Source organism: Camelus bactrianus, chromosome 1 (assembly GCF_048773025.1).
Source record: "Camelus bactrianus isolate YW-2024 breed Bactrian camel chromosome 1, ASM4877302v1, whole genome shotgun sequence".
Classification (NCBI taxonomy): Eukaryota; Metazoa; Chordata; class Mammalia; order Artiodactyla; family Camelidae; genus Camelus; species Camelus bactrianus.
In genome coordinates, this window is record NC_133539.1 from 96,322,686 (window position 1) to 96,341,938 (window position 19,253).

The 19,253-nt window shown below is 39.8% G+C and overlaps 1 protein-coding gene across 3 annotated transcripts in view; it reads right to left on the reverse strand.

Moving 5' to 3' along the window:
- MED12L (mediator complex subunit 12L) overlaps positions 1 to 19,253 on the reverse strand; it is a 625,134-nt gene that overhangs the window by 16,021 nt on the left and 589,860 nt on the right. For all 3 annotated transcript variants that reach the window (XM_074369503.1, XM_074369491.1, XM_074369496.1), the window contains 5 exons: positions 18,510 to 18,666; positions 15,019 to 15,230; positions 4,934 to 5,023; positions 3,997 to 4,229; positions 2,183 to 2,339 (listed from right to left, as the gene is read on the reverse strand). In XM_074369503.1, coding sequence (XP_074225604.1) covers positions 2,183 to 2,339; positions 3,997 to 4,229; positions 4,934 to 5,023; positions 15,019 to 15,230; positions 18,510 to 18,666 — 849 coding nt within the window. The remainder of the gene's footprint in view (positions 1 to 2,182; positions 2,340 to 3,996; positions 4,230 to 4,933; positions 5,024 to 15,018; positions 15,231 to 18,509; positions 18,667 to 19,253) is intronic.

The following is a 19,253-nucleotide window of genomic DNA, read 5'->3' on the forward strand; positions in this document are numbered from 1 at the left end:
CAGCACAAAATCATAAATTGTGTCTGTGAAAGTTGGCTGAAATACCTGGCTCTTGGAGAATACTTCCAAGTCACCAAAGAAACACAGACTAGACATCCACCAGAGGGGACACCACAGAGGAAAGGAAAATAATAATACATGCTTTATCTCAATGACCTTTAAAGTCTCCTCCATCCAAACACCCAGACACTTCAGCTTGATGATGACAGTGCCAGGCTTCTTTTCATCCTTTGTATTTTTCCAACTTGGTTTGCATACTATCCCCCAAATTATTTGTCTTCTTTAGGACAAGGTAATCAACAGCTATCGCCAGATGGCATTTCTCAGTAAGTGACAATAGTCATGGATTTGGAATCCTAGCTGAGTTCTGGGCGGGCCACTCTCAACGTGGACAGTGCAAGTTGGACCAGAAACACAGTGACTGCAATACGAAGCCAGTTCTCCACTGGGCTCCCCGTGAACCCTTCCAGGAAAAACCAATCCATCTTCATAATTATTAATCTGTTCCTTTGTAGAGGTAGCCAATCACCAAAAAAGGAATACATGTAATTCAGATGCACAAGCAAATCATTTCCCCTTATTTCCAAGGAATGTGTCGGTAATAAGAAAAGTATCAGGAGGACACAGCATGTTAACTGGGATAAAACGTACCCATTAACCAATAAGGAAAATTTTCAAAATTTGTAGCCTAAAAAAAATTTCCAGTATAAGACAGGAAGTAGTAAATAAACAAATAATGTAGTAACTTTCCTCAGTGATTTGGAAATGAGAAATTTTAAAAGAGGGAAATATAAGTATCAGTTCTAAACCATTCTGAAACATACATTCAGAACTTGGGGAAAATTATTTTTATTTAAGAAAACATCACACTGAGTATTAATATTCATATTAGTGAGAATATTGCCAAATGAGGGCTTTACTTGCATTTTCTTATTTAATTTTCAGTACGCACTTAAGAGGTAGGCGCTGTAATTATTTCCAGTTTACTTATGACAAAACTAAGGATAAAGGGGATTCGACCCTGTTGGAGGGAACATCTACACTGTGAATGGGGTTGGCGATTGCAGGCCACACTCCTCCCTGAAACTGATATCGCACGTTTTCAATTCTATGATACATTTCTTCCCACACTTTAACCGGTGAAAACTGGAATTCAATTCATAGCATCTTATGACAGTGAAGCCCAGTTCTGTTCAAGATTTGTGTTGGCTTCTGTCAACCTGATGACACTGCCAACCAGAATTTTTTGGATCACTTTGAATTCACACCTCAAGCCCGCTTGAGCTCATGGTTCAAATATTTCCTTCCCACCATCCAGTGTCAAGGTTGAGACACGTAAGTTCCTTTGCTGGCCCTTTCTGCATGACAGCTTTATTTCTCATTGACCTCATACAAAAAGTATAGTCCTTGGATGCCTCAGTTCTACTAGATTCCCCATTTTTGGTGTTTTTGTTTTCTTTTTTTATCTTTCTTAGAAATACATAAAAAGACAGTGTATCTCAAGTTGGACTGCTAGTAAGATTAGAGTCCAATGTACAGACAGACTCATCAGGCAGTCTCCAATCCAGTAACACAGGACAAGCTTGCTAATAATGAAGACACATGGAACAGGTCAACACAATAGCCTGTATTTCCTAAACAAGGGAGGTAGAAGCAAGAATGTGTCAAGGGCAGGAGCCCTTTATCTGGAAGACTCACATATTCATATCAAATAAATGAAGAACAGTTCTCTGGATTCCACCAGAGACGAGATGAAATACTGCACCCATGTAACTCCAACTTCACAGCCCAGTCAGACTAGAAGTGTGAAAGAAAATTTTTCAGATTACAGACTCCTCTAGAAATCTCATGAAAACTCTGGACAGCTCAATTTTGGTTTGTTTGTTTTTTAAACACATATAAGAAATCTGAAACTCAAATTGCATGGCCTCTGATTAAGCTGTGACTGGGTAAGCGGAGGCTTACTATTAAGATTACTATCCAGCTACCCTCCTGAACCTTCATGAAAGCAGAAGGATGGTCTGCAAGATGCACAGAGAACTGAAACTAAATTACACCGGTTTAGCTCCTAGTGTCAAATACACAGGATTCTCTGGAACTAGGCAATTAAAATCTGAAGTGTCTGTTACTTCTTATGACTGCTGGGGACCCAACACACATTGCACTCACTCCCAGCCCCTACCTGGAGGAGTCTCTGCTGCTGTCGAACCTGCGGCTGTCTGGGCCTCATCGGGTCCTGAGACAGGGGCACCGAGGGAAGGTTTGGATGCGCGGAAGTCAGCACCGCATCGATTCCTCCGCCCACCAGGGGGCTCTGCTGAAGTGACTGATGATTCAGTCTGGTAAAGAACAACACAACTTATTTTCAGGCGCAAGCGTACTGTCAAATTTTTAATCAGTGCCACTGGCCCATTGCACACGTTCGCAAAGAAATGATCGTGTTCAATAATCACGTGTATAATTCAAAAGCAATAAAGGCCAATGGTTAAATAACCTAGATTCCCAGGGATAGATGGTGTCGCTTGACAGAGGACAGCAAGCACACTTACTACTTACAGAAAAATTGCAATTGTGGATAAATTACTGTTTAAAAATGTTTTAACAGTCTTAAAATAATAAGTTACATTAACTGAGCATTTCATCTGGAGCAGGCACCATGGGAAGAGTCTGAAATTTATTACTTCGTTTACTCCCCCCACAGCTGTCCTTTGAGGGCAGCAGTTTTGTTATTTCTATTTTTAAAATGAGAAAACAGAGCTAGAAGTAAGGGACCAAAGGTATTCAGACAGCAAATGGCACAGGTGGGATTTAAACCCAGAACTTTGGGGCTCTGAAATTCAAGTTCTTAGGCAGTATGTTAATGCTGCCACTTACCAGACAAATAATACATATAATGCATGTTTTCCAAATTTACTTATTCCCAAATGTGCTACCATCAGCTTTGCCAACTTTCTGAACAGTGAGCACTCGGAGTTGACGTGCAGCCTTTGATGCTACTGCATGGGGAACCAGGCTGCGGTCCACTGAGGTGCAACACTCTGCATGACACCGAACTCTGAGACCAGTGCCATCCAGCACAACCTTCCATAGCGACTGAAACGTCCTACACCTTTGATGTCCATTAAGATAGCAACTGGCTACATGAGGACCAGCTACATCATTTCTGGTCTCAGTGCAAAACCAGAATGCAGGGCTCTCTGATGAAGAATTAGTAGGAATTTCAAGTAGGTGACAGCAGAGCATTAAAATCAACCACGCAGGCCTTCTAAACACAACACCCTGTGTGAGTGCACAGGTCACACATCTTTGAAGTGGTCCTACTGGCCACATGTGGCTAATGAACACTTGAAAAGTGACTAGTGCAACTGAGAAACTAAATTTTTTAATTTAACCTTAGTCTAAATCTAAATAGCCCATGTGGCTGGTAGCTACTACAATGGACAGAGCAGTTATACACTGTGTCTGCAAGATCCAATTAAAGCAAGAACTGAAAAAGAATCTTTCATGATCCTGTTTTGCCAACCATTCCTGAAGTGGAAAAGGCAGAAACTAAGATATATAACAAAACCTTTATGGACACCATGCACAATGAGCGTTGCATCATAGGCTTTCTGGCTCTGACCAACATATTCTAGTAAGGCACTGCTAACGATAATCAACATGTTTTTTATCTTACATATTCAGAGCCAAAAAACCTTTTTAAAAGAGGAAGAAAAAAGAACACTAGAGCTGACATAGTGGTATCATCGAAAAATGTTACACAAATACTGTGGGAGATGTGAGTCCAGCCATAAGGGCCTTTAACAAAATAAACAAGATAGGGCATTGTTTATTTTGAACCGCTATCTGGATGCTGCTAAAAATGAGATGACAGAATGAAAATTATATGCTGTATACAAGTTCATAAAATCAATTATAAAGCACCACGCCTTAGAAAAATAGCAAAGACAAGAATTTGAGTGTCTACACTGCAATCATCATTTCCACATGTATCACCTCTGAGAGCCACTCAAGGGCTGCAGGTACGGCGACGCCTGCTGCTGGACATAGCCGCTCGGCGGCTGCTGCTGCATCTGTCTGAGTCTTTCCATTAGCACCGGGTTGGAATGTGCGGCCGGGTAGGTTCTGGAATTATAGGTAGGAGACAGGACCACGCTGCCAGCCTGCTGCTGCGGGGTCTGCTGCAAAGGCATCTGGGTTCCATACATCGTATAGCCCTGGGGCATGGTCTGCAGGCAGGCACAAGGAACAAAATCAACGTTTCCACTTACCAACAGCTTTCCTATCACTAAGATATGTGGGGCAAAAAACAAGGCCATGAGAAGCCCCCTGAAACTCATTGTTCTCAAAGGCTCTTCTGACTCTAAATAGGAAGAATACTGTGGAGGCAGAGAGGACAGCCAGAAAGTCACTGAATGAACTGGCTGTAGAATTTCACGTTCGAATCTGTTTCACAGAGAAGGAAGCCAAGACTCAGAGTAACCTGCACAGTTACACAGCTTGTAGGTTGCCAGGAGTTCTGTCAAGGTCTGATCCCAAGGCCAATTATCTTCTTACTCTACCGCGGTTCTTCTCCAAAGCTATCTTTGAACATGATACATTCAATCACAAATTACATCATTATACAATGTACCGTAAGTATTCAGGGACTGTTAACTACTTCAACATCTACCATCATCAATAGAGAGGTCTGAATTTGTTTGTTTTTAATTCAAGAAGCTCCTAAAATGTTGCATGCCCTTTAATCAATCCTGAGCTTGTTTAATGATCACTGGTAATGCTTTTTTTTTTTTGAAATGTCAATTATAATCAATAAGCAGAAGTGACTAAATTCCATACCCAGTAAGGGAACTGATACCCTATTTCTTAGTTTCCTCCTTCAAATAAAGAGCATTAAAAATCCCGGCAGCATCTACAAAGCAAACGTGGGTACCTGTGCTTGCTGCAGCCCTGGGTACTGGGGGAGCTGAGGGGAGGGCCGTGCTTGAGCAGCAAAGAGAGCAGCCTGGTCCCCTGGCTGGCCCTGGAAAACAAAGCCGAGGTGGCTCTTGATCATAACAGCAGGGATGGATTCAGGATCCTGGCTCATAACCCCCAGAGCCCCTGACAGCAAACCCTATGTGAGAGTAGCACTTGCAGATTTCCCAGCTGTGTTAAATACTACTTCTCCTCAACTTCCTATTAACAGCAGAGACTGCTGCACTTACTATTTGTTCCGCAGACGACTAGAGATGTCCCCAGTGGTAACACTGACATAAACACAAGCCAACATCACCAATGGTCTGCTCATCAGAGAAGGCTCTGAGCCAGCTCTCCCGCACACTCCAGGGTGCAAATGCCCGAGAACAAAAGGCATGAGTCTCTAAGTGTGAAACCTGAAACCACCAGGCTGCATTACCCTGTGCTCATCAAGTGAGCGAGCACGTGGTGCACACAAATGGCGTGTGCAGACTTCATGCCTTTTTATCGCGTTTCTTCACAGTGACCTACAAATTGCCTATTTAGCCGTGTATTCAAGGGATGAATTTGAAATCTCTTACGACTCTAACAATCAATACAAATTTATAATGAGTTAATATCAAATACAATTCTAAGCAACTACAATATAAAATAAAACCAGTTAACATCTGCCTTAATTTAATACATGTTTTGGCCTTAGGAGAATAACTATAAGAGCAGCTGTATGTATTTTATATTTTGGCGGCAGAAGCTATTTCATGGAAGTTTGTAATAATAACACAGAAAGAGGCCTAGCTTCCAACCACCCCTTGTTTCTCGTCAGGACTTACTAACTATAAAGAATGGGGTTTATTCTAGGATATTTTACTGTTGTTTTTATCATAGATGTCCTCATTTTTTAAAAGTGCTATACTGTAGTTATATAAAACCATTTTAATGTCCTTAGAAAGTAGCACAGATATTTCTGGCAGGAAGAAAGGGATAAACATGTAGCTTAAGGGGGAAAATAGCACCGTTATTAAGCATCTATCACGCACTTGAAACCGGGCTTCCTGTTCTCATTCCCATTTTCTCACAGGAACTCTGCAGGGAGGGAGCGGCACCCTCTTTCCGTCAGGCAGGAAAAGCCAGGCTCGCAGCACACAGGCAGCTGAGCGAGCTGACCGGCTAGAGCTGGCTGCACTTGGGGAAGACTGACTCCAAGGCCTAGGGTTTTTTTTTTTTTTTTCCATTATGACACGATGCTTCCGTATGTGGTATTAAGGATAAAAATATTTAAAATCTCATTTGGTGCTTATTCTTTGGGGACAACTAGCCTCTCAAACTCAACCCAAGAAGAAACCAAAAGGAGACGCTCTATGAAGACTTGCTAATGAGATACTGAAGTACTATGTTGTATACATCAGACGGTGAAGCCTTTTCCCTGGTCCCGACATAAAAGCCCTTGAGGGAATTTAAGAAACTTCAGCGTCTCCTAAGGTGACTCTCCAACCACACGTGGACCAAACACGAATTTCTGAGTATCCACTATGGTATTTACATATAACAGCTTCAACAAGAATCTAACTTTCTAAAATAGGGTATCTTCCTGGTACCAGCCTTTAGCTGTGTAGTTTAAGTGCAATTATCTCTCTTCTTGCTTTGGTCTAAGAAAAATAGCCCTAACTCCCTTTATGAGAATCCACGCCATGGCAGTGTGGCAGGAGTATCGCCCCAAAGTAGCCCAGTGGCTCCTGATCCTCCAAACACTAAGCCAAGGAGTCATGAAATCACCCAGATCTTTAAATGCCACTCCTCGGACCAGTGCTCCCTGACAGTGTCGGCCAAGGTCCCTGAAACAGTGTTGTGCTTTTTTTGTGGGGACAAATATATGTGTATTATTATCATTCTCACAGAAGAAAAATGAATGAATTATGTGAGTTAGAATCTTGAGATCCTTAAGTAGTCTAAAATACCTGTGCCCTTTTTCAGCTTTGAGGGAAACCAGATGTGGTCGCATGAGACAGCTGAGTGCAGATGCAGAAAACAGAGCTTCTCTAGCTTCACTATTCCTTTGCTATGGAAGAACTTTATGAAACAAACTACAACTTAGGTGTGAGGGGAAACTAGAGTTCTAATAAGGTAAATACCCGAGTTACTGGGCAACACCCTTTTAATGACAAATAACAGTTGAGACTGTTCAAATTTAAGAACTATGAATTTTAAACTATCCACATTTTTTTAAATTACAAAATTAATATTCAAGGAAAAACACTGTAACTTTGAAAAAAGCAAGGAGGGGGTGAAAATTTTCAAATCAGTTTTTACACTCTAAAATTCACGTATTCTTCAGTGAACCATTTTTAGTCTAAAGGTAAACGGTTTACGTGTCAATATATTATGTTCCCCCATCATCATTTTCCCCCCAACTCACTACGTAAGCACAGTAGGTAAGAATCCTAGGAGTCAGCACCCTCCCTGAAGTAATCACAAACACCTCAAGTTGGCCAGCTCTCCCCAAGGGCTTCACAGGCGTATTTGCCCTGAATGAAAAACACTCATCTCCTCTGCCAAACTGAAGCGAACTCCTGCTGTTCTCTGGGTTTCCCAGAATAATGCCAGGAACAAATTATTTATGTGTAGAGACAGTTCAGTCTGTTGAGTAAAAAATGACTGACTGAGATGCTCTTTAGTAACTTGAAAGATTTTACAAATGCTTAAATGGGGACCAAAATGTGGGAAGAAGTGAGAAAACTAAAAACTGAAATTTAGTAATAAAATTTTAAATGTTGGTGGAATGGTTTTGCTGCATTTAAGCAAGAAACTGGGCCGGGCTGGGAGAGGCGGCAGAGTGAGACCAGGCCTGGCAAATCATGACTTCTGGTCGCCTTAGTTATATGTAATCTACTTATCCATTACTTTCAGAAAACTTCCTAAGCTTTATTTTATTTATTTTTAATCCGTTCCCAACACTGCATCTGGCATACAGGAAGGGCTCAATAAATATCTATTGAGGCAATCTAAGATTTAATTTAGTCTATCTATTAAACAAGAGTTCCAAAGGTAAATTGGGATTTATTATTTCAGCATAAATTAGTTTACCAAGTGCTTTCCAATTGCCCCTATTTTTTGGCAGCATTTTTTGTTTCAAAAACTCACTTAAAAAAAAAAAACTCACTTTTTAATTTAATTTTTAGCATCTGCCACTATAATGATTTCTCCTTTCTGCCTGCATTACTATCTGGAGAGCAGCTCAAGTCCCCCTCTTAATACACTCTGCTTAACTGAAACAGGGAGAGGCAGCATTAACTTCCTATTCTTGGGGGTGGAGACGGCAGTTCGGGAGGCTGGTTTTTGGTGGAGTATTTGTGTCTAGCCAGGTGCCACGTGACTTTGAGCACATCACTGAGAGAGAAAATAAGACACATTTGTGCCCTGGCTCCAGCACCCAACTTACAGGTGCTAAGGGAACAAGCCACAGTTAGCGGGGGAATTTTGACAGTTACGTGAACCCACCTCTGGATTGCTACTTGAGATTAATGCCTACGTTTGTTCTCCTGCATTTGTTTTCACGCACTTTGCTTTGGGCTGGCCTCTAGGTAGGAAATATAAATCCGTAATATTTTCAAAAATTTCCACTTTCTAAAAACTTCTAAGAAAGTTGTGCTTTACAATACTGATTCATCTTCCTGGCCTTTACAGGAACAATTCTCTCTTTGATGGCTTTATTTTCAATGACACCAGAGACATTATTGAGCTCAAAGAGAGTGGACTCAAAACCTCTTGCATAATTTGAAATTCATGCATCCAGTAAGTTAATAATTTTTGATAAATCATCTTCAAAGTTAATTTTCATTCTTCTGGGCCCTATTCCCTTCATTAGTTCACTCTCTCAGTCAACTGAGAAAATATAAGGATCTCTTTCTAAAGGAGAATTGGTTCTAACTCCAATTAGCAGACAGTAAGCAATGCAATCAGAAGCATGTCAGGATGAGGAATCTTCCATCCACCCCATCCACTAGTAATGCTTTTTCTCAAATCCCTATTTAGTAACTTTCCAATAGCATTTAAGGGTCTCAAGTAGAGACAAGCTGTACCAGAAAAACCACATCCAGATTTTGTGACTCTGTTTCTGAAAATGCTGATTTAGGAACAAAAATAAAAGTCACCCAATGAAAACCAGTGTGGGTAACGTTTTATGAGTCACCTAGCAAAATGGCCTTTATTTGCCACTACTGGTTTGGAAGGTACTGAGTAATGGTGCCCAAGGCTGAACAACAAATGGTGTGACCCAGAAGTTATGGTCAGCACGTTATACGAGTGTATTCTGATTGCAGACAACAGATACCAGAAAACTCTGCGAGAGGTCCTGTTGACCAGTTGCACTTGATTCTTTTATAAAGCTTTCATATCAAATATAACTTTGTTGGGAATTAATTAACAGTAACAGGAACGGCTGGAACAAACTGGTTCATTCTGAAATAAACACACTTTATACAAAAATAAACCTTCACAATATGTTCTGTTAATATGCTCATAAATCATGAATATAACATATTGATTGGTTGAGGATATACATTCATTAAATTCCTAATCCTGGTGAATATTAAAAGAAAATAAGAATGGTGAAAAGGACAGTGAAGATATATATACACATTTCCATTTATCTGAATGAATACAGAAAGTACATTACCTTTTGATGTTAAATACTTGAACAAAATACTTTGTCTAGTTTTTTAAAAAGTACAATCAATAATTAATGCAAATTGTATTTATTCAAATTTCATTATTATCTCGAACAATAAATGCCCTACAGCAAACATAAGCTATCTTCAAAATATTTTTGAAATCTGACAAAGTTGAATTCAAGTTTTTAAATAAACGAAAACCTTGCCTGCTCTCAGTATACTAAAAGTGTAAAGAAAAATGGATAGAAAAATTGATTCCAAGGAAGTCTCCAAATTTTCCTCTGCTGAAAGAACTAAAAAAATTGCCTGTATAACAGTATTTCATAACGAATATTTTCAAAACTTGTATATGCAGTTAAGGATATTTTCACCAGTGTATAGAAAATGTTACCCATCAAATTGGCAGTGAAACAAGTTGACTTACATTCACATCTGAGATGTGTGCTCTTTTTTATTCTAATGCTTCTTGGATTTATGTTGTGGGTTGGCTACCTGATACAGAAACCTACAAGTAATTTAATGCAAAACATGCATTCTTAGCTAGCCCAGGCAAAGCAGTAGAGATGAAATCTTACGACATGCATGCACAAGACCTATGCCCCAAAAAAACACCTCCTCCATACCGGAAAGAAAACAGAGATGATGCGTTCTGTTGAGAATTTAGGAAGAACCAGTGAGTGGGATGTGATGAGAAGGGCATGTTTCATAACCACAGTTTTCATTATCTTGCACTGGCCTGTGAGTGAGTCAGCATGCCATGCGTTCCCCTACTAATGATGTGAGTTACCAGAGAGAAGCAAGAGCTCAAAACTGGGACTGAGACGAAGGTATACGAACTGGTCTATGGTCCCAAGCCCAGGCCATGAATGTCTGCTGGTTTCTATACCATACACATGTATGATGAAAATCATGACGCAATCAAAGGGGACAACTTTTAGAAATAAACTCCATTAAGCTGAACATGGTCAATGCATTCATGATTCTGTGTTACAGTCTCAAACATAAACTAAGTGAGTAAGAGTGAAATGAGGACTGTAATTATCACCAGCTATAGAGGAATAACCCGCTTCTCATTTTGATGTTCAAAGAGTAATGCTATAAAAGTTTAAAAAAAAAAAAGGAAAGAAAAGAAAGAAAAAGGAATGACAGCAGGGGTGTTACCATTATGTTGTCAAAGTCTTCCAGAAGGGAGACAGCAGAGTTACAGAAGTCCTACAGAAAGGGGACAGCAAGAAAATGGCAGACAATACAGATAAGATCGTTTAGCCTAATGATGTGGGGAGCCAAAATACATATGAATTAGTTCACTTTTAAAAACAATGTTTCAGAGAGTCAAGACTTAAAAACCCAGGCCTTAAGAAGTTTTATTAATTTATATGCCAAACAATATCACCATCGGCTGGGTCACAAATAATATGGCAAGAGTCATTTAATGGAACAGCACAACCTGGAGGTTAAATGAGGACATACAAGGAGTTGGGGGCGCAATCAGACCCAGACAGCTTCTTGAAACTAAGGCATGTTGGTGCTCCAGTGCAAGGAAAAGAGCGCCACATTCCTTCCTAGCCCAGAGCTGGGGAGAGCTCAGGACACTGGGTCACATCAAGCAGACAAGACATTAAGTGAACAGGTCACATACCATTGGAGGATAGACAGCTCCAACCCAGTAAATGCCCATGAAAGCAGAACATCAGTTTCACCACACATTCAATCAACCAAAATAGAACACAGATATTCATAGTGCCACCAGTGTTTGCATGCTAATGGGGAATTACTTAGAAAAAGGGAACTACATGCTGGGGAAAAAAACTCCTGTAACTCAGATCAATGACTCCCTTGTTTACTCATTTTCATAAATGGATTTTAAGTGACCTTTTGTCTGAGATATTAAAATTTTTCTGTTCAACTTGCGTTTTAGAAATAGAGATAAGGCAAAAAATTCTCAACCCTAATTGAAAAGGTATTTTACTCCACTAAGGACTAGAAATCACAGGAATTTCCCAAGCAAGTAATACCTATTCTCGTCATGTTAGGGGTAGGTACATAATTCATTGCAAATATTCATTTGTCTTAGTGGTTCATTCTCTCACCTGCTACCCCAATCTTCTCCCTGCTCATAAAAATCAAGCTTTGTAAGCTATCTTACGGATCATTAACAGTTGCACACTCATAATTTCAGCAAATGAAATGGTCGACTTCCTCATCATTCAAATAAACAGAAATACCAGGTATTAAGTAATAAGCAGAGCATCCACTTTCCTGGACATGGTTTCCAGCCAAGGAACCAAATGACAGGGTTTAGGACACATTTACTAGCTCATTGTCCTACTAAGTTCATTTCTGTTGCTGAGATGTATATAAATTATACTCTCTGAGTCAATGCATTAAAGATAATCGTTAAAACTCAAGATTTGTTTCAACAAGACTATTTTGCATACCTTTACCAAATAAGAACCAAATCATTTTGAAATACACTCAAATTATACAATCCAGAAAATTACAGAAGGGAGAACTTTAAATAGCTAGTAAAGTTATAAAACACACCTAAACTCACAGGAAATCAGAAAACGCAAATTACAGCGTCATCACACAATACCATTTCACCTGCTCTGAATGAGGACATTAAAGTCTGATAATATCAAGGGTTGGTGAGGATGTGAAGAAAGGAAAACAACTCATTTACAACTGATGGGAATCACAACCACTTTAGAAATCAAATTCGCGATCAAATCCACATTTCCACTTCCAACTCCAGACCCTAAAACTCCGCATGTGCAGAAGAGATGTACAAAAACGTTTACTCTAGCATGGTTAACAGTAATCAAAAATGGGAAATAACTTAAATGACCATCAACAGAACAGATAAATATTAATACTCGTAATGGAATAGCAATCCAACCAGGACAACAAAATAAAATTAGGTGTAACAAAGTAGATATGATTCAAAATTAGTCAAAATTAAAAAGTCACAAAACAATATAAGTGTAAGACTATCATATAAAGTTTCAGATCTGAAAGTAATACTGTATCATGTTTATGTCAATGGATGCAAAAATATGTAGTAAAAATATAAAAACGTTCGTAAGGAAAAAAACCCCCACAACATTCATCGTAAGGATTACCTCTTTAGAGGAAAGAAAGGAAATGAGAGGAGACCACGGGCCTTATTCATGTCTGTACTGTTTTATTTTTTTTAAATGTGCTAGAACAAATGTGGCAGAACACTTATTATTTAATAAAACTAGGTGGTAAGTATGTGTTTGTGATATTATTTTCTATTCTTGTATGTTTGAAATACACTGCTAAAGAGTGAGTTCCAAGGCCATACCATATCCGCCGGGTAGAACGATTACCAGACAAAAGGGTTGGCTGCTCAACTGAAATGGGCTTCATCAATCCAGGAGGCGTGCTTCCAGGATGCTAGATTCACCCGTGCCGAGGAGCTAACAACCTCGGAAGGCTCTGACTCAGTGTTCTCTCACCAAGTCACCTAAGTCCTTTATTTGGATGCACAGTGAAGGCACCTGCTCCAGGGTTTGATAACCCAGTGTTCTTACCAGAAACCACAAGCTGTAACTGAGCACATCATTTCTGTCTCTGTCAGCAAGCTTCCTCTTCAATGCCATGAAAACCCTGATGATTCATCGTCTGTAGCCTACAACCGATTGCTTTCTTACAAATTTATCTCAATCAAGTTAAGCGAACATATTCTATGAATGGCTCAGGGAGATTCTGCCCAGGGCTAGGAACCACTCAGAGAAATTCAAAACTGAATTCAACAGTAGCAGTCTGAAAGTGGGTTAGTAATAAGTCAAATTATACCTTGTGATAAAAAGGTAGATGGGAAGAAATAAACATACTTCTAGGAAGGTAAATTTTACTTAGGCTTAACTTACTTTTAAAAGGGAGCTGAATTTATTCTAGTAGAATGGTTATTCGACTTCTAGTAAATTATTTTTTCTTGATATGGATTTGAAACAGTGGTACGACTATTTTTGTTCATCCCCAAGAAGTGCTAAAATCCCACACAGGTTTTAACTGGCTCTCAATATGCTGCTTTCTTAAGCAAAATCAAGGCTTTTAAAATATTTTAATCAAATCCTCATCATTCCTGTGTAAGAAACAACTTAGACCCATCTTTCCTGACACCCAGGGAGTATGAGCAACCGACTCTCCCTGAGGGGTCAGGGAGAGGCAAGCACGTAGTCACTGCTGTCTGTATTCCCTTGCACTTCAAACTAGACTCCTCTCTCCTGTCCCTCTTATAACACAGGTTTAAAAAAAGGAAGCATTTTTAAGACTGCATAACTATCCCTACTGCTCTCACCCCCCCAAAATCACTGCGTGGACTGAAGGCAGAAGTGCCCCGGAGTTTTACAGTGAAGGTATGGCTAGAAAGTTACTCAAGATACAAAGAGTATTTTTTAAAGCATTAGAATTTCTTGCTAATTTGAACGTCAGTGGTTTGTCACAGAGCAGGATAAACGGGAAGACTGGCTACTTCCTTGGAGGATAGTAGGGTTGTTGTGAGAGCTAAGATCATCAACACGGCCAAGTGTTTTGAGGCGTTCTGGCAGAAGTAAGTGCCGTAACAGGGGCTAGCAGCACCACCATCACCACCATCGTGCCTTTTTTTTTTTTTTTTTAAGAAAAATTGGAAAACACAAGAAGCATAGAGAAACTAGAAGAAAAAAGTCACACTCTCACCTCCCTCTTTTTATTGTATATGTACAGATTCGTGGGTTTTATGAGTCTATACTAAGTTTTGGGTGACTTTCACCAATGTTTTGTTGAATAATCACTGCCATCTAAAAAGTTAAAGAAAAGTGGGTTACAGGGCATAAAAAGAGAAATAATATAAATCGAGAACTAAAGCTATCCATATACTGACTATTATATGTAGTGTATCCTGTGTTTTCTGTAGCACCTATTAAGTCCGCACTAGACTCAGAGTCTGTGCAGAGAAAACCCAAGAAACATCAGGGCTTCTGAGATACCACCTCCAAGCCAGAAATCAAATACTAATCCATGAAAGCAGAACTAAAAGGAGAACAGAAAAGGGAGATAATTATAACAGGGAATGAGTGCTCAGAGCAGGTCACTTCAGGGATAAAAGTTCTACAGCCTCTAACTGACTAGAAAAGCACTAGCTCTTCTTTTCGTTTTAGGCTTACTTTGAATGAACCTAAGACATTTCAAGTTATTTGGTCACTGGCAACAGTAAACTGCCAGGGAGGAAAAGTGTTTATAAACCCGTACAGGAGAGACATACCTGCACTCACACAAGTCCACGGGGATGCGCACCAGGCAGGACACGTCACACACCCCCACGCATCCCCAGCTACAGGGACCAGGGAAACGCGCAGGACCACGCTGCTGGGGGTGGACAAACCTGCTGGAAAGGTCGCGCCTGGGCTTGCCTGAGGAGCCGCTGCTGCTGCTGCTGCTGCAGAAGCTTCATCTGTATCAGTTGCTGCTGGGACGTGATGGCATGAAGGGAGGGCGGCTGCATCATGGCCCCCGAGCGCCGCTGCAGCATGTTGGACAGAGCTTGCTTGGTATTGGTGGGGACAAAGGAGCCTGCCGGGTCCAGTCTGGAGCCACCTACCAAAGCAACCAGAAGGAGGAGCTTTCTGTGCATGTTAACGCAACAGGTTTGCCTTATTTTATCAAAACATGGGTATCTCACTTTCTAAGCCTCACTTTAGGAGCATGATGGGAAGGAAGGCACTGCCTCACCCTCTGCAAATATTGAAGATCTGTTAAGAGTTGCAGCAAATCCTAAGGCTGAGGAGGGTGCTGTTCAGTGGGTGATAATATTTGAATGGCTTCACAGAGGACCCACTTCGGTTGATAAAGTGAAACGTCTGAGAAGCAGAGTTGTTGGCACAATTTCAGAATCGTGTGGGTTTTAAATGATGCAAGGCTCTCAGGAACAAGCACATCACTTGCACAAAATGTATTTCCTTCCTGGTGTATTTTGCCAAGTGTCCTAAGCCAGGCATAGAGACCCTTTTGTAATTGTAAACCCTTTTCAAGTTCATAGTATTTAAGCTTCTTTACCATGGCAAAATTAATATGCCTGTTCTGTGGCAGAAAGGCATGAAAATACTTAAAAAACTTGAAATGCTTGGAAACTTCAAATGTCATGATTCTAAAGACAAAAAACATCTTTTTTGAAGGCTGTAAGTCAAATAAACAAGAGACGTTAATTATAGTGATGCTTAAAAAAATGAAAATATTACCATATTTGCCTACATAATGTGTCAAATGACTTTAAGAGGGAAAAAAAATTTCAAAATGTGCTGGCTTCAAATTAGGTGCCAATCCTTCACCAGATAGTTTATATCCCTCAAATGTATGTGAGTAAGAAAACCCCTATATAAATACCTTACAAATGTTACATCATTTTTTAAAGCAAGTTGAACGATGGAAACATTTTAATGCTGTTCACTGGAAGTCTACCTTCTTTAAAGGCTCAGTATCACAATCGGCAATATGATTTACGAAGTCATTCAGTGGCATTTGAAGAACATTTGGGAGAGGGTAAGAGGTCAGTTTGAGTAATATGAGTAACTTTTGTTGAAGAATTGGAAATATACTAATGCATCAAAACATTGTTGACTCATTTTATAAGGGAGATTGTTTTTGAAAATTAGGCGATGGCCTACATTTTTTTAATTTTCCTAACTTTTCTATAATCTTATACTTCTAAATCAACTAAAGAAATAAAATAGAATAAACATGTTGGAGCTCTCTGTATATTTTTACCTCATTAATTTTTTCCCTTTCTCTCACCAAATGGTGTTTATTATGCACATATACTTCCTTATAACTTTACGATACTTGTGTGTATACATGAGAAAAAGAAAGATGCTTAAGCTGTAGGTGTAGATGTGTTTGTGTGTATGTATGTGTGTATGTGTGTGTGTGTGTGTGTGTGTGTGTAAGGGCACTGTTTTGCATTTTTAACTACATATAATGGAAGCACACTGTACATATTCTTCCTCAACTCCATAGCATTCATAATTTTATGAAAATCTATTAATCCACACATGTAAAATCCTCATAATTGTTTTCTTCCATTTTTTGGTTACATGTCATGATACCTAAGACTTATCTAATATCTAAAGTTGCTCAACTTACAAACACCTTTTATAGTATTCTATGGGGGAAAGGGTATATGCCTTTGTAAAATATTTAGCTTTCAATTTATAGACATTCTTTGTGTTTGATTTCAATATCTACAAGGTATAAAAATGGTAAAATAAAAAAAAAATGTACAAGGCCCTGGGAATTAACGAGAAAGTCAAAAGAGAGGACGAGCATACATTATTTTCCACATTTACCACTGTCTGGTTTGCTCTTGGTAGTCTATGCTCATTTCTTCAACAACTTATTTTTAAGAGCCCACCACAAGCCAGATGCTGTTCTAAGTTCTGGGCATAGAGGAGTGAACTTAACAGCAAAAATACCTGCCCTCATGGAGCTTGCTTTCTGGAGAAGGCAGAATAAACCAGGAGGTAAGTCAAATGTCTCAGTCTATAAAATGTGCTGATGCTGATACGAAGAAACTCAAAAGACGAGGAGGGGAACAGAGCAGGCAGGGAAAGGGTGGGTTTGCAACTTAAAGCAGGCCTCCTCAAACCTGAAGGAGGCAGGCAGTGAGCGTAGATACTGTGAGGAAGAGCACTCCAGGCAGGGCCAGCAGGTGCTAAAGCCCTGAGGTAGGCACATGTTAAGATCATTTACTGAATATGAATATATCTGCTGTGTCAGGCTGTCTTCTAGATGCTATATTTTTAAAAATTTACTTTAAATTATATATATGCATGTATGTGCAATATAAACCTTATTTCATCCTTAAGAAGAGAATGGGCATTTTGATCCATTTTGTTTACTGTAAAATCCTAACAACCAGACGAGGGTCTGGTCCATTGTGACGCTCAGTACATTTCACTGAATGCATACCGGAACCACCCACACCATGAGGTGCAAGTTAGCACATCTGCTTTACAGATGCTCAAGCTGAGGCACAGAGAAAGTAAGATTTGGTGGAGACGATACAGCAAGAGAGCGGGAGAGCCAGACCCGAACAGAACTGACTCCCAGACCAGCCCTCTTAACCGCTCATTTAGAGGACAAGATACAGATTCCGCACTACTGTAAACCAAGAATCAAACATGTTCTTCAGGCTTCAAAACATCACACTCATAATAAAAATCACAGTAAAACACACAATACAGTAAGGAAAAGTATTATTTGTTCGAATGGCACATCCTAACAAAATGCAGACTGAGATCTCAAAATCAACTGTTTTGTAAAAACAGTCAAACTTTCATTCAGAAAAAAATGAAATTCACTGCTAATTAAGAGATTTCTAAAAAAATTTCAAAGCAGTACTAACATTTACTGTGGATACGGCTGCTTTTCTTATTGACATCTAAATCTATTTGTTGAACCAAATTTCTGAGATCCTTCACGGTATAAGCAATTCAAAATTCATCACATGAGGAAACAATAAAAGACACTGCAATATTGTCTAATCTTTTAAAGCGCTGATGAGAATTACATCTGATAAAAGTGTACATGAATTTCACAACCTAAAACTTCTAGTGATTTTATATTTTGTAACTTAGATTTTTCATCAATGGCTAATTTCCTTCCAACACCGGATGAAAATTCCAAAGTCAGTACCTCAACTCGTAACTTGAAACCTTATTTTAGAAGAGGAAGAAAGCATCTTGAGCAGCGAGAATTCCAGAAATGTGCACTGAGTTCTAGAAATCGGCAAGTTTTGTGGAGGTTTCAGTTTAATAGCAAAGAGAACCCCAGGCTATCTCTGATCTCAGAGACACCTGACTTCGCTCTCTCTTCACATACCTGGAGTAAGAGACTGGTTCTGAAGGAAAAAGCCGGGCTGCTGGGGCTGCCCCATGAGGCTGTAGCCCCACAAGGCGGACTGTGGGTGGTGCACCATCTGGGAGGAGACAGGTGAGTAATTGGGAGGCACTCGGTATATGCTGCTCTGCGGGTACTCCTTCAACATGAAGTTAAAAAAAAAAAAAGTGACTTAACTCCACACACCACGTATGTAATTAATGCAAACTCTTCTGATCACATTATCTGAGGGAGCCCCTACCCCAGTGGACAAGGCTATTTCGACAAAGGGGAAAACAGAAGGCAAGAGTCTCAATATATTCTCTGCAAAACACTCATTTAAGTTAAAACCTGGACTTAAAATCTACTTGGCTTCCTGGACTTAAAATCTACTTGGCTACAGTGGGGGGAAGATGGAAAGGGATCTTTCCTGAACATTGTTTTTAAAATACTAAAAGCACATTTAGAATACCCGTATTGACCATCACCCACAGCTGCAAAAGCATCTTCGGTTGCTGAGACCCCTGATCACTTCATCTTGGAAGGCTTTCCTGATACCTTGGACCTGGATAAGAATTATGCCAGAAAGGCCCACGATTCTTTAAAGCCAGTCTCTGGTCTTAGTTGCAGTTTTCCAGATGGCTCTCTAAAGCAGACACCTCTCGGTGCAGTCCCCCTCCGCCCCTCACCACACCGCTTGCCCAGGGCTTTCTCTTCCTTACAGCAGCTGCAAAGTCTCTAAGGATC